Source organism: Numenius arquata, chromosome 10, assembly GCF_964106895.1.
Source record: "Numenius arquata chromosome 10, bNumArq3.hap1.1, whole genome shotgun sequence".
In the NCBI taxonomy this organism is placed as follows: Eukaryota; Metazoa; Chordata; class Aves; order Charadriiformes; family Scolopacidae; genus Numenius; species Numenius arquata.
The window spans coordinates 2796819-2818773 of record NC_133585.1 but is presented as its reverse complement, the minus strand read 5'-3'; the positions used below and the strand labels follow the sequence as shown (position 1 = coordinate 2818773).

At 41.1% G+C, this 21955-nt stretch overlaps 1 protein-coding gene across 1 annotated transcript in view; it reads right to left on the bottom strand.

Annotated features, from left to right (window-relative positions):
- The window catches only part of FRMPD2 (FERM and PDZ domain containing 2), a 54999-nt gene that overhangs the window by 27501 nt on the left and 5543 nt on the right, over positions 1-21955 (bottom strand). Inside the window, exons 2-9 of the mRNA XM_074154946.1 lie at positions 11994-12185; positions 10191-10319; positions 7797-7954; positions 6903-6968; positions 5494-5679; positions 4522-4648; positions 2346-2477; positions 1243-1301 (exon numbers count right to left, since the gene is read on the bottom strand). Coding sequence (XP_074011047.1) covers positions 1243-1301; positions 2346-2477; positions 4522-4648; positions 5494-5679; positions 6903-6968; positions 7797-7954; positions 10191-10319; positions 11994-12185 — 1049 coding nt within the window. The remainder of the gene's footprint in view (positions 1-1242; positions 1302-2345; positions 2478-4521; positions 4649-5493; positions 5680-6902; positions 6969-7796; positions 7955-10190; positions 10320-11993; positions 12186-21955) is intronic.

Here is a 21955-nt window from a genome sequence, read left to right as displayed (position 1 = left end):
GAAAATCTACAGTCACATTGCTAAAATATGCATAAACATGGGGTTTTTTTCAAGCTGCAGATGGTAGTGACAAATTGTGAGATTTAAGATAAGCCAAACACTCAGGGCTGGTTACCAAAGCTAGGATTCGGTCCTGCGTTCTGAAATGACGTGCTTTTTAATGAGAAAACCTTGCAAAATTCTCTGCTTACACTATAGGTTTCACATAATTGTATAAATATACTTTGACAAGCACGTAAAATTCCCCTTAGTTGTTTTGTCTCAGCTGTTATGGCAGTGGAACAAGTTGGCTGGTTTTAGTGGCCAGACTGCCGTGCTTTGATCACAAATCCAACATGTTCCTCATGTTTAAGTAACATGTGGCTCTCAAAGAAGATGATCCTGTAGATGATTAATTTATTATACGGTCAATGAGCTTCTTAAGTACAGTCTGGATAGAGATATTGATCTCCCTTGACAATCTCCGTGCTCTGCTAGATGGTAATATTTCTTTTCAGAGAAGAATGCATTTTTCTAAGACATTATCTCATGAAAGAATGCCTGCAGCAAACAAGCTCTCACATTCTGCATTTTTGCCTGTATTTTTAGAGTTTTGCCTTACAAAATTCCGAGTATGAACAGCTACCAATGTTTCAGTGGAGACTGACACAGATAGATTCACTGGAATGAGCCTTTGTCAAGTTTATAACCCAAATTTTTTAATAAAGGACATACAAAACAGGCTCCTGAGTTCATCTTCGCTATGTGCCACTGACATGTATGTGCCATATAGGGAGCAGCTGCAATCTCGGGGTTTTATTGATGCTGATATTGATCGCAATTCTGGAGCTCCAGAAAAGTACCTTTAAGGAGCAGAATATCAACAGCAGTTGTGTGAGTAACCTCACCTTCCCCATCCAAGGCCTTGGGGCTGAGAGGCTGTTACATGGTGCTTTTTTTTCCCAGGATGTATTAGTTTTCCCTCTGAATTATCTCCTGGCAGACTTGTGATAATGCAGTGGGCACCCAGGTTTTTCGCCACCTTTCTAGGGAAATCAGTCCCTGGAAATCATGCTTTATGCCTTTTCTTTTTGCCTAGTAAATTTTAAACCTTTCATATTTGGAAGAGTGTGGGGAAAATGTTCCTATGAATTTCATGACAATCAGGAGCTGGGTATCGTAAACCCAAATTAATGCTCCTCAGTGAGAAAAAGCAAGGACTACTCAGCAGTTTTCAGTTCTTTATGGCATTAATGAACTAACCAGTTGAGGTGCGTACCTCATTGCAATGTCACTGATGTAGTGGATGGTAGCGTTACTGCCTTAGGGAAGAAACTTCTGGGATAAAAAAACTACAGAGAGCTGTGGAATGGAGAATAGAAAGGGGCAGGAGTGTGAGAGTGGGGAGCTAGCATGCTCAGCCTGGTTTTTTAGGAGAAGCTGATGACATTTAGCAACAGGAACTTGTTGCTCTTGGGCAGTGTGAACGTCCTGTCTGTGTGTCCCTAACTCAGATCCCAATTTAAACCCAAAGATACACTTGCGCAGCAGTACTCCCCTTCCTGCTGAATCCCCTCCTTTGCTTCATAGAACTCTCCTAATTTGTGATTTCAGTGGCTTGGGAAGGCCCCTGACTGATTTCTACCACAGTGACTCCACTGAACGGATCCTCTCCCAGGAAGTTTCTTTCATGCTGTTCCTGCCATAAAAGGATTGAAAATGGAGCTAAAATTCCCACTGTAATATCCCTGGACAAAGTAAATCAGAAGAGCAGCATTGCAACCTGGCATTTAGCACGATGGAAACAACATGCTGAGTAGGAAATACTCAATCGCTTTAGGACAAAAATGAAGAGGAGAAAAAAAAAAGGGTTGTTTGGTTGTTTTTTTCCTCTAGATCTCAGAATTAATCCCTTTGGTTTTGAATGGACTTGAAGAAACATTAATCCCCGCCATTCAAGTCTTAGGTATTATTCATAATTTGACTGATTTCAGTGCTGCCATCTTGACATTGCCCATCATATACTTTTGTGGGGTAGTTCCAACATTTCTCATCCCTGTGTCAGAAACACGCTGGCCAGGCTTTGGGATCTGCTGAACAGCTTCACCTGGCAAAGGGGGCATAAAGCAGGAGAGAGGAGATGGCGCTGCAGGGTAACCAGGGAATATATAGCTTTGCAGTAGGACACAAGTAGAAAAAAATCCAGTATAAAAGGATCTTTTCTAGCAGAGATATACCTCCCTAGTCACGGAACCACAAGTGCATTGGAGTACCCATCACTGGCCATACAGGGGTGGTCTCACATCTCAGGGGAAAAAAGAGATAAGCACATAATTCATAAACGTAATCTTTCAGGAAAATCTTACCTCTCCTGTGACCTCGGTTAGACAGGATCAAAGACGTACTCTCAGAAATACTGTTAGAGTCACTGTAGTCCACAGAGAGTTGTCTGTAATCTTCTGTTGACCGGCTATAATTCATTAATCTGGACCCTTTCTCTGGAAACAGAAAGGAAATATGGTGAATCATGTACTTTAATTATAAATCATAGTATCTGCAGGATAACGTACATAACATTTGGCTTGACTAATTACTATATAGTCCATGTCTGTCTTCTAACCCTGACTACAATTCCTTAAGGACCAGGGAATGCTTGGTAACTTCATTCTATTACTTCCGTAATCTTGTTCTGATCCAAAATAGGTCTCATAGTTCTCCTCAACCATTCCAAATAGAATAAATCTAATATCTTAATTCTGTTCTACATGTTCAACTGAAAGGTTGCAAAGTACAGATCACAGAATGATATGGGGTTGGAAGGGACCTCTGGAGATCATCTAGTCCAACCCCCTGCCAGAGCAGGGTCACCCAGAGCAGGGTGCACAGGAATGAGTCCAGGTGGGTTTGGAATGTCTCCAGAGACGGAGACTCCACCACCTCTCTGGGCAGCCTCTTCCAGGGCTCTGCCACCCTCAAAGGAAAGAAGTTTCTCCTCATGTTTAGATAGAACTTCCTATGTTCCAGTTTGTGCCCGTTTCCTCTTGTCCTGTCCCTGGGCACCACTGAAAGAAGACTGGCCCCATCCTCCTGACACCCACCCTTTAAGTATTTATAGGCATTGATGAGACTCCCCCTCAGTCTTCTCCAGACTAAAAAGACCCAAGTCCCTCAGCCTTTTCTCATCAGAGAGATGTTCTAGTCCCCTCATCACCTTTGTAGCCCTTTGCTGTACCCTTTCCAGCAGTTCCCTGTCCTTCTGGAACTGCGGAGCTCAGATAACCTGCAACTTTCTCCTTCCTTATATTCTGAAGTGCACAACCTTCAGCTATAAATTATTCTTTCTGTGTGCGGGATGGACAGTGCCCAGACACAATCGGCTGCAGAAATTCCATTAAGGGGTCATCCGAAGTCATTAGGAAGTACAAATTTCCACAGAGATCACCCCAGATACACAATCACTAGAACCAGTAGAAGGCAAACGGCAGGAATTTGTGGCAATAGGGGGTTGAAGATGGGACCACCCATTTTGGCAGCAGCAGAGTTTCACCAGCTTATGCCACAGCTTAGTTTCTGAGTGAGTTTTTATAAGCTTACTTCTGAGTAAGACAATATGATTTGTGGGGTGGTTTGTCTGTATGTTTTCAAAAGAGTCTCCTTTTCCTATGACCAATAATGCCTAATAGAAATGTTCCACAGGTATTTAAGTGTGTGTTTAGTTCTATCTGATGTTGATGGAATGTATATGTGATTTGCTGAATTGGAATTGGATTTTGCCTAATGTTGAGCACATCCAAGAAAAGTCTGCATAGCTCTGGCCAACCTTCCTCTTGCCCCAAAATCAGAGATTTCTGTTGAAGTGAACAGTAGAATGTAGAAACTAGAAAAAAGAACTATCTGAAGCTGAAGCCCGCATTTAGTTGCAGTTAGAGAATTACTCTGAGGGATAATACAATCTTGATCATAGTCAAATGAAATGTGAAATTAGTATATGCTGGTTTATTTATATAGTGAGCAGGATTTGGCCTTGTGTCTTGAAATCACTCCAGCAATCCATGTGTGAATTTATCAAACTTTTGACTAGAAAATGGAACTAAAATCAAAAAGAAACCACAAATCTTTGCACGAATAATCAAATAGGAAGGATGAATATTTACTCCTTAATGGCACTAGGATAACTTCACAGAATCCCACTCCTTACCTTCGAAAATACACTGGAGTATACAAAGCACAAAAGCAGTTTTGAAAGTAGGTTTTTTTATGCAAAGTGCTTTAAGAGTCAAATCTGTGCAAGCTGATTTGTTATCATTGCTTCACAGCGCTCAGTCTACTATCCTTTGAGGAAATAAGGAACAGAAACCTTGCTGACTTGCCTCAGAGTCTTTCCATTAAGAAGTCATTTATATGTAAAGCAATAAATATCCCGTCCAACGCTACATGTAATCGCTACAGCATGAAATTAAACAATTCACCTAGCTTGGGAAAGACTCAGGAAAGGCTGGCTGTGTCCTTATTAGAGGGTTCAGATTGTAAGTCTTTCTTTACCTTGGTGAAAATTCATCTGGGAGGAGAGCGGCGAGGTGTCCGATATTTTCTCGTGCAGCCTTTTCCTTATTACATGGCTTCTGTTGAGCTGAGAGGCTGTGCTGTCCTCGGCGACTACTCGCTCTACCTGAAAGACAGAAGTACTGCAAGTTAATGTCATATGATGTGTGGACTTCAGACTCTCATGCTGAAGTGATCCTTGCCCTCTGCTGATTTGCCTGGTATAAGCAACTTCATCTTCTCAGACTCAAAGCAGGGTTGAGTTTTGATGGCTTCACGCTCTAGTGCGAGCTGTGTTTAAGAGGGGACACCCTCTGGTACAGCGGGAAATAGAGTAATAGAGAGTGCAAGGGAAAAGGTTGTATCAGAATGTTCGTGAATACTGGTTGAAAACAGCAAAAAAAAATTTTGCAGTGTGTCTTCTTCCATTTCCATTCAGCTTGTCAACAAAAAATGTTTGTTGATATTTCGAATGTTGAAAAACACTCAGGTGCTCACTTATTAAAGACTTCGTATCTTCAGGCTTGATTGCACAGCAAATGTTGAGTTCCACTCAAGGACGATGAATGACATTCTCAATATGATGTAAATGTGATTTCTTTGCATTTCACAAAGAAAGTCTGAAACCAGAGTAGCAATGGGGAAATCTTTTCTCTTGCGTAAAGTCCATTCCTTTGGCCAACATGAAGTCTCTGTAAAGGTTATGATTGCTTCAGTATTAACCAAAGAAATGAAGATACTGTAAGCACAAAAGCTGGATTTGTATCATTTCCCAAGAATGGCGTGAGAGATGGCTTCATTGCCTCATTTTCTTGTACACATGCCCACTCAGTTTCCTGCTTAGAACCAAATCTCACTTCCTTAATTCATAAAACCATCAATTTCAGGCAATTGCTCACCTGTATCCCACACTGCTGCTCACCTCTCTCACCAAAGAAAAGAAGATGATTAGAGAATGAGAGTAGTACCTACCTCACCGACACTTCCCACAGCAAACTGGACCATTTTCTTGATGTAGACATTTGCTGGTAAGGAAGTAGATTCCCTCTGATGTGCCTCACATGCTTCCAGAATTGATTCAGGAGAAAGTCTTTTATGTGGCAGATCTTCACATAGTGTCAGCAAGAGCATGTGTAATTGGTCACTCAGCTGGAGAGACTGAGGTAAAATGGAGATACAGTTAAATGACATCTTCCAGTGGTCTGAAATCCTATGTAAACTGGGACCAGGAATTCCTGTAAGCCTTTCACCCTGGGTGAGAAATGGGCACTGAATTCCTTTAGGCTTTGGGAAAATTCCAGACAGGCAGTGTAACGGCACTAAATGGAGCCTCTGATGGGATCCAGGATGGACTTGGAGGGAACTGGCATCTACAGGGAGGGCCATCAGCCTGTGCAGGGGCTTCTTGGTCACAGACAACAGCTCAGTCTACTCCACAACTTCGCTAATTAGACTGTGAATCTTAAGGATTCATGCAAGTAAGACATGTGGCAGCATTAGCTTCAAAAAGGTGAGGAGCTACAGCAGCCAAAACTGTTGCCATAGAGACCAGATACTTATATTTTATAGTCATTAACTTATAGTGCCTTTTCTTTTAGACCATGAATACCCATGAAATGGGTGTTAAATTTTCTAAAAGTTTGTGTTTTCTAATTAAAAACATGCAATCAAAGGCATGGGTATAGAAATGAAGCAAAATGGGTGCTACAAATTTTTGGAAGGATTCTGTGTAAGCAAGAAATGCAAAATTTTGACTAGCAGAGAAGCTGGTGGAATTTGCTCAGAAATCAGGAGAGTTGTTTAGTTTTATTCTAACATCCCATTCTTTGTAAAAGCACATAAGTGTGCACAGCACCACAATCACGCTGGCATGATGTTTTTCTTTTAGCCCTTCCTATCTTAGAATCATAGAATCATTTATGTTGCAAAAGACCTTTAAGATCCTCGAGTCCAACCATAAACCTAACACTGCCAAGTCCACCGCTAACCCATGTCCCTGAGTGCCACAGCTACACGCTTTTAAATACCTCCAGCAATGGGGACTCAACCACTTCCCTGGGCAGCCTGTTCCTTATTAGTCTTGGAATAAGTAATCTTCACTAGTAAAAGCAAGGTACAATTCATTTAATGGGAACAATTCCAGTTTTTGAAGAAAAAAAAGAAAAAAACAAGGAAAGGAAAGATGAGGCCTAACTAAATTCCTGATTTGGATGAACGGGTATTTTTGGTGAAGTCTGGACCTTGACACAAGCTTTCCAATCCTTTCTAGTGGTCCAAAACATAAAGCCCCTCTTACTGAGACTTCAGATTATGCCTCTCAATCTTCGAACCTACCAATATAAGACAGAATAAAAGAAGAAAAACATATTTCTGTTACTGGCCTGGTTTGGAGGAACCTGGTAGTCTGCTGACCAGTAGAGTGTCATTCCTAAGGAATACACCAACATCTGTCAAAACAGAGAAGGAAACCCTTTATGAAGTTAGCATTAAATACAGAAAAGCCTTGTAGTGTAGAGAAACCATCTTTTTGTGTCTTTTACTAGAGGAAACATATAGAAAAGTCCAATAGAAACTCTTGGCTTATGGGCTGGAGAGTACGCAGTGAGGGGCTGAACCAGGCTGCCCTCTATCTGGTGATGCCATGAGTAGGCAATGAAATTTGAACTCCTTAGTTTTTGAAGCTTTTCCAGTCACGTCCAGGAAGAGGATTACTGGAGTAATTATTCCAAAGCTTGGTGTTTCTGCGTAGCGACCCGCGATGGGAGAGTCTGAAACTGTGTGTTCTGCCTGAGGGAAGGGTGCACGAGTGAGGTCTGGGTGATATTTAAAACTTTAAGGTACCTGAGTGTTGTATCTTACTGTTGTGCCGGAGAGACTCATTTGGGAGGGAGAAGAAAAGTAAATTGTTAACAAAAGTGAACATATTTCTGATGTCCTGGGAGTGTTTCCACTCTCGGATGGCATAGGTACCACAGTCCTGCTGCTTCTGGGATTACAGTTACCATATCTGTCAAACATCGTGTTCATAGACATAGTCTTCCTTTCTGTGGCCTTTACAAATAATACATTTCTGCAGACCTTGAGGACTGGTGTTCAGAATCATTTTAGATGTTGACATACATGCTAATCTAATGTCAAGCTGCAAGATACATGTAAATCTTTCTAACTATAGCCTAATTCATTTAGTGTTATTAGAAATGGAGTTTGACAGTAGATACCCGGTGTGTTGCATTAAAACGAGGTACTGTCAAGGTATATTTTGTAATATACCTCACCTTTGTTATTCCGATGCGGTGGTTTTTACTCTGCCTATGGAGCAATTCTGGTGCACTGAAAGGGACAGCTTCCATCTGGGATGCATTGTTTTGGAAAGACAAGTTTCCTTCAGCTGACAGTAGCACTGACCATGGGCAAATCACGCAGATGGCAGGCTCTGAAAAACGATGAAGAAGATAATGGAATTCTTAGTGTTGAATTCCCTGTGCTCAGAAAGTCATATTGCTGACCAAACCCGTCACTGCAGTGTCCCGGAATTCAGTGACGGTTAAAGACTTGATTTCTCTCTCGCATCTTTTCACACATATAAACAATATATTGATTTAAATGGATTTCTGAAACCTAAGGGAAGGCACAATTACATCCCATATGCAGATTCTGGACAACTTGACATTTTTGGGAGATCTTTTGCACTTACATACACAAGTTAAGTGGATTTGACCAAAGACATCCAAGTGATTTCATTAAAAATATTCATTACAAAAGCATGATGAAAAGCATCTAAATAAATCTGTTTACTTTAGAAAGAGGAAAAGCTGCATTTACTATGTCAGTATTTAGATATAGGGTTCTTGGAAATACAGGTAATTTAAAAAAAAAAAAAACAATGTTGGCTGTTGAACCACTCTCTTCAGTCTAGACTGTGAGAACAGAAACCATTCAGATCTCCACAGGAGAGGAGCTCAGAAAAATGCCCTAAATGCTTTAGCATTTAATGCGTTTTAGCATTTAAAAATTATATACTGAAAAATGGCTACTTAGTTGACATGCATGACACCAGGAAAATGGATGGTAAAAATGGGTAAAATGTTAAGCTGTAAATTCATATACTCCTAGAGGGTTCGTATAGCCAGAGGATCCAGAGATTCAAGACTTAGAGACCACTGGTATTTGCAACGGTTGTAGTATTTACTTCTTTAGAATTTCTAAATTAAAGGTCTTATAATAATCAGCTAGCCTTCTTTCTTGCTCCTTCCCCATTTTCTGTAGTATTGTATGCAAATACAACTAGCACATGCCAGAAAAAATTAATCTGTTTTAGAAACAGATAGCCAGCTTGTACATTAGCCTCAATGAAGATCACCTGGCCGTCTGTAATGTTGGCTAGCCAACTAGTCAGTGTACTTGCCCAACCAGCCAGTGCCCAAACACACTGGAAATACTGCTCTAGCAAGTGGTGCTGACCATCACCAGGTCTAGCAAGATTTAGTACATCAAGCATGCATCAGAACTAGCCCTGAGAAGAGGCTGATTCCAGAAGGAATATAGCTGTGATTAAGAGGTATGGAGCCAGAAATATGCCTTAGTCAACTGGGAGGATGCTATGCAGAGGCAGTTCACCTTCAGTGCCCCCTAAGAAACTGGAGTACTGGGGATTCCACTTCAGAATGAGTCTAACTTGGCATCACTTCTGGACTTGAGCTCTCTGAAGACATGTTTGAGCAGCCTTGCATTTGACCTATAGACCAGCTTGGTTCTACATCCCTTCTTCCTCTTGTTTTACTCTTCATCTTCTGATCATAATACCCTAAATTTATGTGGTGCAGCAAAGGGAACATAGGCTGATTATCTCAACTCAATAGACATTCAACAAATCATTTTTTTCTTTCTTTCTTTTATTTTTTTTTTTTAAAACGAGATTAGGAGAGCATAGTGTCAGCTTAGTGTCTGGTACAGAGTTAATTAGCTGTGACGAGCCCCAGCTGAATCTATCCAGGTGGGTATCTCTGCGCTGCACTCCTTTGCACATTCCTGGTGCCTGTCTTGTCTGGGCTGTTCACTAAAAAAATAGAGAACTGATGGTGTAGTCAACCTGCTATAGTGTTCCAGTCCATTAAAAACTAGTTGGTAATAAAAGTTCACCCCTCCAGCTATAGCAGAAGCTACGCATCACTTGTTCGCAGTATTTGGTATTTTGATTCTATGTGCTCATGAGGTAAGAACCCCTCTCATCCATCCTCCCCTCAAAAGGAATATACGTTGTCATAAACAGTTCCCAAAATGTAAGAGGTTGCTCAGCTGTGCTCTTCCGTACAGCTGGCCTGTTGGCAAGCATTCATCACCAGGACTTGCCAGCCATTATGATAAGTCACATTATTATCATCAAGGATAAAAGTCTCTTTCTACCTGAATGAGAATCCATGTGGATTTGCCTCTGTCAGTACATGAAGGACATGATCTTAGCTGACACTGCACTTTCTGCGTGTGTGTTATTCAGACTTTAGGAAGGACTCTTCTGTCCTGTTCCACCATGTATAGTTGTACTTAGATGAATTCATATCTGATGTGTAATTTGGGAAAAAAACAACCCACACCCTCAAACGAGCTAAAATTACTTGAGAATGAATTTCCAACAGTAAGAACTGTAAGAAGATAAATACTTTTCACCTCACCTTTGTGAAGGTCCTCCAGAAGCTGCACTGTGGCCAGGTACAAGAGTGCCCATATTTCTTCTTCCTCCAAAGGGCTTCCTTTTGCCCAGAGGACCTCGGCCAGTGTCACACAGGAACTGCTCATGCCTGCTGCAACAGAAACCAGAGTTTGGACACAGTAAAGTAGACTGAATTGCTCAAAGCAAACCGTGCTGATTACAACTGTACCCTTCTCTCACAATAAGAAATATTTTGTGAACCCTCCTGCTTCTTAGCTCACCAAAGGTAGGTGTTGTTCATCCCTGTCTTAATTTGAGTAAGAGGAAATAAAGGGGACTGAACTAAGTGACTTCCTGTAATCTTTTTCAGCCCTTTCACTCGTCATCATTTGAAACCAATCACAAGATTCTGTGGGGCAAATAGTTTTAGCTCAGGAGATCCTTCATGAATATGTTCAGACTTTGTGAGTGGTTATCTGAATGGTAGGGCACTGATTTTGCTGCTTCATTGGGTGCTCTTTCTATAGAAACATGACAGAGGTAATCTAAGAGAAAAAGAGTCGCAAAGCAAAAGAGATGCACTGTAACATGAAAGGTTTATAAACACATTCCAACAGAGCAATTGAGTTTCACTCGTTGCTCAGCAGTGATCAGTAAAAGTTTGTAGACTCCTCCTGAGTTCATTGATGAGAGATATTCTTGGTCAGAGAACTGAGACTCAGAACTTGTGGTTCATCCATACAAACATATATATATAAACTTGCTTTGTTTCACTAAACCAAGTTAAAAGATGATTCACTCTGTGAGATGCTGAATAGCAATTTGGTGGCTCCCAGCAGACTGTCCCACCTGAGGGACAGGTACACAGGACCTGGCGCACTGCAGAAGAACGTTGGCCCACACACTCTCCCTGTTTCGTCTCAGCTGCAATGCAGCATCAGATCATCTAGAAAGAGGCATCCTGTGGTGAATCGTAATAGTCTTACCTATTGGAAAAGGGTTTTCCTCATCCCAGCCAACTAGGAACTGACTTGTGACTTGAAGTATCAAGGCTTCTTTTCCTCCGAATGTTCTATCATACTAAATATTGCCAAAGAAGGTTTTGTTAGAATCATAGAATGGTTAGAGTTGGAAGAGACCTTAAAGATCATCCAGTTCCAACTCCCCTGCCACAGGCAGGGACACCTCCCACCAGACCAGGTTGCTCAAAGCCCCATCCAGCCTGGCCTTGAACCCCTCCAGGCATGGGGCAGCCACAGCTTCTCTGGGCAACCTGTTCCAGTGTCTCACCACCCTCACAGCAAAGAATTCCTTCCCAATATCTAATCTAAATTTCCCCTCTTTCAGCTTAAAACCATTACCCCGGGTCCTATTGCTACACTCCCTCATAGAGAGTCCCTTGTTCTTTGTAAATAGGTCTGATTTTTCCATTTCATTGGTTTTACATTTCTGTGATTTACTAATCTAGGCAGAGCTGCTATAGGTCTACACATCTGTAAGGAAGACTGAATCCAAGCTTCAAATTTGTTTAAAAATTTTTGAACTTAATTTATGCTTCTGTTGTTACTATCCTGTACCAGTGAGCTCTATAGGTTCATTGTGTGCTGCATAAATAGGGGCATAACAAGAAAAGCTGGAAGTGATCCATCTATTGCTTTGAGGTTTTGACATTGTCTGTAGGTCACCAAGTGAGGACACTAGAGCCTGGGATGCTGTTGTCATGTATAGGATTATAAATGCCACCGTAAAATGACTTCACTTACAGGCTGAAAACAGATCTTCACCCCTTAACCGTTTCTTCACCCTCTGTACACAGCCCACTTACTGCTGCCGTTTGCCCTCTTCCTGCAGTAGAATTTACTGTGACTTACAGCTGATTTCTTTGCCAGCTTCCCATTTATTATGCAGCCTTTGAGGGGTCGCTGCAAGAGCATGACGATGTTCTGCAGGACCAACTTGTTGCTGATTAACGGACTACTCAGACTTTGATTCCTGGGGTCCTGTCCTAGCTCACTAGCTTCCAAACAAGGAATCACAACGCATGGAAGAATGATACCTTGCTGCAGTCGCTATGGGATTATGGACCAACCTAGTGACATTTTAAACAGAACCAGAGTCCTAATTTTAGTCTCTGTAGCTTCAAAGGGCAGTAAAGCTTCTTAAGAACCTAACCTTAATTAGAAGAGACAGACAAATCTTCTTAATCTAAGCCACCACCGTTTCTCTTAATAATAAATTACTGTGATAGCATTTCACTTAACCCTGTGGTACTGGGGCTCAGCAATCAATTCACGGCCCCAGAGCTGGAATCTGTGTGGCTTCTCCATATGGGTAATCCACCAGGCTCTACTTAGTGCTGGTTTATTTGAGCCCGTGCCGGGGGAAGGAGTGCTGCATCCTCTATTTTAGATAGAAGTGCTTCTACCATGTGATTTCAGTGCTGATATTTCTAACTAGCTTAAGTTGCTCAATAAGCAACTATCTGGAGTGCAAGCTTTAGAGCTTTATAGAGCCAAAGTGAATTTATCAGCAGTTACACCAGAGCTGCCTCACTTTTGTATTGAATGGGGTTTTTTTCCTAAAAATAATGTCTCAGATCAATACTAAGTATGAATTAAAAGAATTCTGCTAGGAATGATGTGCAAACTTCTCCCAAAAATTACTCGATTGCACGGCCATAAAAAACATAATCTCTTTAAAGTGTAATAAATTATTGTTTTAGTGCAATGTAGAGTTAAGCAATGTGTAATTTAACAAGCAAGTTGGCAATTGATTTTTAAACAAGTTCAGAACGCCCTGTGATTTTGGGCTGTATTTTTGACATTTGATTTTCAAGACCAGCATGATGTGATATTTGACAAAATATAACTCTGTGAGTGCCTGGGGAAAAATATACCTTTCATTTCCTTTTATGACCAGGCAACGATATGTATATGATATGAGAGTAAAAGTGATATAAAGATATTGTTATCATTATAGCACTGCACACATGCATGGTCCCTCAATCTAATAAACACCGTGATCCAGAACCAAACAAATCTGACCTTCAAACAAGCTACAGCTGATAAGGCAAAGCAGACAAGTTAGGAGGCAAGGAGGGAAAAGTTAACAATAACCTTGCAAAAAGGGACTTGGTTGTTCGCGGTGACACTGCACATCAGGAAATGATGCCAGATCTAGTTAAGCCTGCAGGGAAAAATTAGAGCAGCAGAATGTAATCACCCACTTTGGAGTTTGGCCAGAATATAGAGGTTAATGTTTTTGTGCCTGGAAAAAGCAGCAAAGGGCTTTCAGTGTCAATTCACGCTCTGAGGTCAAAGACAAATCTTCTGCTGACTTCTATGGAAGAAGGTAGTACCATCCAAATAGGCCAAGAAGCCTAAAAGATCCTCCCCATCATTTATCACATTTCTTTTAAACTTATTTTATTCTATTTCTGTATGTTTTGTTTTATCATCTGTGCAAGCTTTCGTTGAAAGAGTCATTGAAATCTAGGGTCAATGGAAGAAATTGAATTGATTATAAAAGATAATGAACTGTAGCTTTGCATCTGAATATAACACTTAATAACAAGCACACCTTAGTAATTTCATACGCCGGGTGACTTTACGTGCAATCGGGCTTTATTAGATTTGGCAATCATAGTTAGTAAAGTGCAAGGGAGCAACTTGGCTTTTGTCAACCTTCATCTTTACTTTTGCTGCTTTGGTGACTGTATAGAGACAACAAAAGACCTAAAAAATACTACTTTTGTAGGGAAACTGGATTTCCATTATCAGCTGGAATCAGATCCTATAGCATGAAGGTCTTAATCTATTACCTGGACGATGATGAAAACACAGATGAAGAAGGGAGATCATAGGACACAGCAATAAATAAGATGGTGAGGAAGGAGAAATCATGTTTCGGTTTTTAACATATGGGGTCAAGTTTGTTTCTGGTCTACTTTTAAAGGCACAAAACAAAACTAGATTTGCCCCATTTGGGCCTCCTGAAGAGCAACTAGCAATGACAACTTTGGCAAAAAAGTTTGTGTATAAACACAGCAACAGCAACAATAACAAAACCAAAGGATTAACCTTGGGTAGAAACCAAGCATTCTGTGAACTGGAAAGGCTTCTGTCAAACCAGAAATGCCTTTCAATTTTTACTGCCTGGAAGCTGTTCTTGCAGAGGTCTTGTCTTTCTTCTGACTGAACATCCAGTTCTGCTTCATTACTCTATCTGTACATTGCAAAATACCTGGCTGGAAACTTAACCACCTTTTAAACTGCTGAAGGGTGTAAACAGACGTAGATTTTGTAAACAGTTGTGTCTAAGAAAGGTGCATTGCCTATTTAGGGTTTGGACATAAATACCCATCACAGTCCCTCTACTAGAGGTGACTAATTGATTTCGACATGAGTGAGCCAGAGAGAGGCCACATAAGTAGGTCCTCTGGGAGATCAGAGAGGTTACTAACCTCAGCCACTGACCTCAGCCTCTAACCCCAGCTACTAACCTCATCCTCTAACCCCGGCCATTAACCTCAGCCTCTAACTTCAGCCTCTAACCCCGGCCTCTAACCTCACTAAGAGTATGAGCATAGGCTTGTACTGACATGCAAGCGAGAGGGGTCTTGAAGTGTAACCTCTTCCGGTTGCACCACTATATCCAGATAAAGTTGTCTACCCATACCAGTACATGCAAACTGGTGTAAACCCACTGCACCTGAAGACACGTGAAGTTGGCTAATACTGATTTTGCTTCCTTTAGCCACCATGCTGTGGGGAAGGATCTGAATCTCCATTGGTCACTTCCAAGGGCAACTTGAGACACCAGGAATTGTTTCTTCTAGCTCTGCATTGAAGGACACACCAATAAAACTCACAAGGCTATAAGAAGATGGTCTTTAGCCAACTTTCTCTAGGTTCAGTATTTTTCTTAGCCTTCTATCCCTTTTAGCTGTTGTACTCCAATTTCTTAGCTACGTCTAGCAGTCCCCTGATAGCTTTCTATGATGGCATGACTGGCTGGGTAGATGAGGGGAGAGCAGTGGATGTTGTCTACCTCGACTTTAGCATCAATTTTGACATTGTCTCTCATAACATCCTCATAGGTAAGCTTAAGAAGCGTGGGTTAAATGAGCGGACAGTGAGGTTGAATGAGAACAGGCTGAATGGCAGAGCTCAGAGGCTGTGATCACCGGTGCAGAGTCTAGTTGGAGGCCCATAACTAGTCTTCCCCAGGGGTCAGTACTGGGTCCAGTCCTGTTCATCATTCACCAATGATCTGGATGAGGGCACAGAGTGTACCCTTGGCAAGTTTGCTGGTGATACTAAAGTGGGAAGAGTGGCTGATACACCAGAAGGCCATTCAGCGAGACCTGGACAGGCTGGAGAGTTGGGTGGAGAGTAACCTGATGAAGTTCAATAAAGGCAAGTGTAGGGGCCTGCACCTGGGGAGAGATAACCCCACGCACTAGTACAGGTTAGGGATTGACCAGCTGGAAAGCAGCTCTGCGAAGAAGGACCTGGGAGTCCTGGTGGACAACAGGATGCCCATGAGCCAGCAATGTGCCCTTGTGGCCAAGAAGGCCGATGGCATCCTAGGATGCATCAGGAAGAGTGTGGCCAACAGGTCAAGGGAGGTCATCCGCCCCCTCTGCTCTGCCCTGGTGAGCCCCATCTGGAGCACTGGGTCCAGTTCTGGGCTCCCCATTTGAAGAAGGACAGGGAACTGCTAGAGATAGTCCAGCAGAAGGCTATGAAGATGATCAGGGGACTGGAGCACCTCTCTGATGAGAAAAGGCTGAGAGACCTGGGGCTGTTCAGCCTGGAGAAGAGAAGACAGAGAGGGAATCTCATCAATGTTTATAAATATCTAAAGGGCAGGTGGCAAGAGGACAGGACAGACTTTTGAGTGCTGCCCAGTGACAGGACAAGAGTTAATGGGCACAAACTGGAACATAGGAAGTTCCATCTGAACATGAGGAAAAACTTCTTACTTTGAGGGTGGCAGAGCCCTGGAAGAGGCTGCCCAGAGAGGTGGTGGAATCTCCTTCTCTGGAGATATTAACAAACCACCTGGACATGATCCTGTGCAACCTCCTCTAGATGGACCTGCTCTGGCAGGGGGTTGGACTAGATGATCTCCAGAGGTCCCTTCCAACCCCATATCATTCTGTGATTTTGTGTGAAAGATGTTTTAGAATGAAAAGCAGCTAGAAAAATGCAGTTTTAGTCAGCATCCTTTTACTTGACATGAGGTGCTGGATAATGGGTTAATTAACATATCGAGTAATGTAATTTCTGAACACACCCCAGTGAGGACTTCGACCTGGATCAGATCAGTCTGTCTGTCCTATCTCTTGATTTTCCTCTGTGGTTCCACCCCTCAAAGATTAATAACTTACAGTAACATGTTGCTTTGAAATGCCTTATGTTTAAGAGTATCCCAGTGAAGAATTTGTATCTTTACATCTGTATGACACAAGAGCTCAGAAACTTCATCAGAAGGGACTGAAAATTCATTGAAGACTCGAAGTAAATTAAAACACAAATAATATCTGACTAAGGGCAAGACAAATGCTTTTTTAATAGCAAGTAATCCAAATACCCTAAGAAAAGTTCTTGCAGCCTGTCTCAGGACTTGCTGTACAATAAATAAAACTTGGAATACAAAATTAGGGGGATTAAAAATAGGGCTAATATTAACATTTGGATTGAGCTATCGTTTTGAAATAATCAGTGATAATTCCAAAGTAAATGTACAGAATTTACGAAGAGTCTGTCCCGAGTTTAGCAGTGCCTTGATGTGACACGAGGAAGGCAGAACACTTGCTGGAGTCACAGGAGCAGAAGGAAAGGATGCAGTTGGCTCTGACTTCCCCGAGTTATAAATGTGGATGTAGAAATGTTTTTGAAATTGAAAATTATGCATGCAGATTAAATATTTGGTGTATACAATTATTTCTCAATTGAAATGGGAAGACGGGGCTTCTTTTTTACAGAGGCACAAGATTATTGCGTAACACATACATATTAAACTGATTCTGGGTCTCTATAGTTCGAGATCAGTGAAATAATTCTGCCCCACTCAAGAGTTTCTACACTTAAATATTATTAAATGTAAATTTAAGCAGTTTCCACATGAGGATCACAATCTTTTGTTGCTCAAGCCTGCATGTTGCTTCCTTCTCTAAAAACAAATAAAAATCCAAACCGTGTAGTTTTGCATAGTGTATGGAGAATTGCACCTCCAAGATAACTAGGACTAGTTTGGTAGGAGATACTGAAGAAGTGCTGAAAGCTGGGACTAAACAATCTGCCAGTGAGAATCACCAAACTAGTGGCTGTTACTGATAATCTTAGGGAAATACAGAAAAACTGTATCGAAAATAGAAGTAATATAATAATTTAATCATAACTGTATTAATATTTTAGAGAAGCAAAAAAGGAGAGAATCTGGGAAGATTAGATGCCCTCACTGTGTACTTTAGACTTTTTTAAATGTCTAAATTAAACTCTGAGCTTCTTGTGTGTTTAATGCATTTAAGGTCCAATAAAGTAACCCTTTAATATATTTAAAGTCAGTTCTTGACACATGGTATCATTCATGACAACATGTTTTTTACCTGGAAACATAAGCGTAATAACCAGGTAAAAAGCTGGATAATTACTAATTACTTTGCTTAAGTACAACCTACTATGTTTCAATGCTGCTTGTCCATAAAATACCAATAAATTTTAGCTACAGAAAAAGATGGAAGAGACTGAAAAGAGAACATGTTTTAAAAGATCTACTTTAAAATTAATTTAAATCATGACCTGATTTATTCACATACATTCCATACACAAATTTTATACTCTGGCTTATTGCACACTTATTATAATAATTTTGGAGAGAATACACTATATTCCTCATACCAGAGAGATGAACCTCATTAAGTATGAAATTCCACTCTCTGAAATATGGGGTGGAAATTTATGGGTTTATAATTTGAGTAAACACTTAAAATGATGTTAAAAAAATCTGCTCAAATAAAGTAGGCAGGCGGAGCCAAATCTGTAAACACCAGTGAGTCAATAAGGGAGTTGCCTTGTTGCTAAAGCATGACTTCTCCTTAGAAAGATTGTGCCACAGAAATTAGAGCTGTAATGATACAGCCTTCGTTATACGATATTTTTTCACCCTCTGCTGTAAATTATTTTATTTCCTTTCTAGAAACATGCACTTTAATCAATAGGAGAATTAACCAGACTATTGCAAAGTATTCACCACTCAAGGGGAATAAGTTTTCGTTGCTGAAGGGAGCCAAATGTCATTGCTGGGAAATCATAAACTTCTCCTGGGTTGGGCATGTCTTTAAAATGTCTAATCTTTGATAGAGAGAGTTGGAATCTGATTCCTGAACAGCGTGGACGTGCCTCCCTGTAGTGAATTTCCTGAGCTGAGTTGTAAAGGTGTTAAAAGATGTGGCTTTATTACAAGTTCTATGGGCATTGTTCCTCAAAGACACAAAATGTTATTGATGCCAAAAGAAAACGTGGAAGAATTCAGCACCCTACGGAATCATCCTTACAGGGCCAAATTGCGATTTCCTCCTTAAAAAAGGAAACCTACCTGTGAATTTCAGAGGAGAATATTACACTGTCAGTTTGCAAATAGATATTCCTTCAGCAGAAATGTATGAAAACACCTCACTGGATAACTGCATCCCAAAGAAAGTAGTACTGTTTGTTCTTGCTCAGCTTATGTGCCCTGTCACCTCCGCCCCGGCTGACGCCAGACCCCGAGGCCCTCACAGAATATCTATGACACACAGCCACTGCCATTCTTTCTTTTTTTTTTCACGCACCTTTCACTAAAAGCTCACTTTACAAGGGAGCGTGGCAGACTGGTGGCCTAGAACTGACTCCAACACATCTCAGACATCATGGACATTATAGTGCTTCAAAGATCGAAGCTCCAAAGACACGCTGTCTGCTCCTGCGGTGCCACAAAGAGTAGGACAGTAGAACTCAAGCACCACAGTATTATTTCTCTTTTCTGTTTATCGCCTTATGGCCTTTTTTAGGCTTTATGCAATTCTCTGCCACGAGGCAGCCTCGTCCCAGGCACAGGAGCTGGGAATGAAGAGCCAAACGAATTGCTGATGCTGGGGTTAAAAGGTAGCACCACAACACGTCAAAGAACTTGAGCAGGCTTTACTCGAGCTTCTTCAGGTGCAAGAGATGAAGTCCCAAATTGCTGTACTGTCCTTGACTGCCCTATTCTGCTATCGTGTAGTACGGCACTATACTGGCCTATACTGTCCAGGCTTCCCAAAGTCTCTCCATAGCTTCTCCAGCAGCTCAGCCTACTGTAGTGAATGCTGCTGTATTGTTCGTATGTTAAACAGCTTCTCGAAAGCTAGATTTTGAGTCCTGAAAGTGTCACAGTTGTGCCTTTGTTTGCAGCAGAGAGATACCCGAAGCTTCTGATGTAGATTCTGATGCTGACCGGCTCTGTCACCTGAGAAGCTCTCAGTGCCTTCTTTCACCACCATCACTGAGGATGGTGCTGTTTGCTATCATTAGTGAGCCACTTAAATGGAAATAGCAAATTACCATTATTTGTATTCCTCTGGAATTTCCATCTAAAAATTTCTAAATCAGTAATGTTTACAAAGGCTGTGCCAAAACTTCCATAAAATAAGGCCACTTTTATTTTGGAAACTGCAGGGACTTGCCTAAAAACCCATTAGAGAGCAGTAGAGAAGAAATAGGAAACCAGTTTCTTAATTGAGAGTCTTTAGTCCCAGGCTGTAATCACTAGAGACATGTCTTTCTGGTGTTTGGAGTTCAGTGCTGTTTCCTAAATAATAGTTCTCAGCATAAATCCATGAATAAATAACAATACTTAAACATGTTTTCCAGAATCATGTGAACTGTGTTATACTGTGAAGGCTTATCCTTGCCAGAAGAGTAGTAACAACTTAGTGCCTTCTATTCCTTTGCCTTCAATAGAAAATAAAAACAGGCTGAGGTACCCTGAATTTTTAGGGTTTAGGGTAATTCTGTCCTAGGTGAATGTTTCTAACTCCAGAAGAAGGCAGGGGGGACGAAGTGCTGATGGACCACAATCTGACCAACTCTGTATTATCATTTCTCATACAAGCAAGCAGCTTTCTAATGAAATGAGAAATCAAATGAGCTTTAGTGTAAAGAAAAAAATCCCAGGGTAAATATTAGATATTGCTGTACAAAGCCAAGAAGATGAATGCTTTAATACTTATTTAATTGATAATGAGATTAAGAGAAATACATAAGAACCTACCTGTATAAGTTGGACAGATGCTGCATCCAGAATAGTCTGAAATCTTCTAGATTTTTGCCCAATACTGATTGTTTAGATCATGATAGTTATAAATGTCACATTAAACATATTCAGGACTTGCTTGGACTTCTGGTCCTTGGTTTTTCTCTCTCTCTTTCTTTCCTTTTGTCTTCTTTCTTTCTTCCTTTCTTTTTCTTCCTTCTTTCTACTGCTTTGTTTATATCTCGTAACTAAGCACTCTGTGGTCTGGCAAGTGGCTACGCAAGTAAGCAGAAAGGTTCCTTCTCTTCCTTGCAAGCCAAGCCTGGCAGCTCCTGGTTAGAAGTTGAGGGCAACGTCATGTCTGCTGAGGCTGTTTACACTCCTTCCGCTTCTCTTTTTTTTTTTTCTTTTTTTTTTTTTTTTTGGTAGTTCACCCGCCAGGTAATAAGAGTCAGCTTTTAGGATGTGGCTCAATATAAATCTCTGGGTCCGTGGACATATAAGAACTCAATTGGATTACCTGACGCACACGGGAGCATTAGATGTAAAGCCCTGTGGGCTGATGTCACTTTCAGCCCCTGCCAAGCCAGAGGGAAGGAGCACACCAGAGCAGAGACTAAGGGTCTGAGGGCGTGAGGGTGCCTTTTACGGGCAGCAAAATCCATAAATGTGGATGAGATTTTGATGGGTCTGTCTGGCAGAAAAAAACAACTGCAAGAAGTGAATTTGTTTTTTTTTTGTTTGTTTAATATTGCTCGATCTGAAAAATTCTGGTTAATTATTGCAGGGCGCAGCTCAGAGCAGGACAAAGGGAGCCCACAGGATGCTGCAGGGTAACACTGAGCTGGGCATAAGACAGTGAAAAAAAAAATCAAAACCTTAGCAAAACAAAAGAAAGTTCTACTGGAATTATTCAATGAGCTCTTCACGTTCATTGTTCCTCCATTCTTCCCAGCTCTGTTTCTCTTGGCATGCTATTTTATTCCTTCTGTTTTCAAACCAGCTTTCTTCTGGTTCGAGCTAAACAGAAGTTCCTCTGCCTCCAAAAAGACCAAATTCATTCGTTTACTTCCAAGTGTTAAAAAAACACCAAACCAAACCAAACCCAGAAGAAATTATCAAAATGTATGTTAAGTATTGCAATGGCAAATATCCACTTTTATGATAATGTTAGTATTCCGATAGAGCAGACAGCATTTATTTTTAAAGAAGACCCTCAAAAATTGGATGACAACAGTATCATAGAAAAGGCCAGAAGCTACAAGAAGAAAACACTCTAATCGGGCAACCAACAATCTCTTTTGCTGTCCATGTCTATGGTAGACACGAGATTATTTTACCATCACAAGCTGAAATCACTGTTCCTCTAGATCATCTTTCTGTTTGATTTATCAGCTGACTCTCAACCACGTTCTTCTTTATGTCTTTTTCTTCCTTGGACTGTGAGACTGTCTCCTCTCCTGATTCTTGTCCTCCACAAATGCTCTTCTGGGGAGTAGCTGGAGG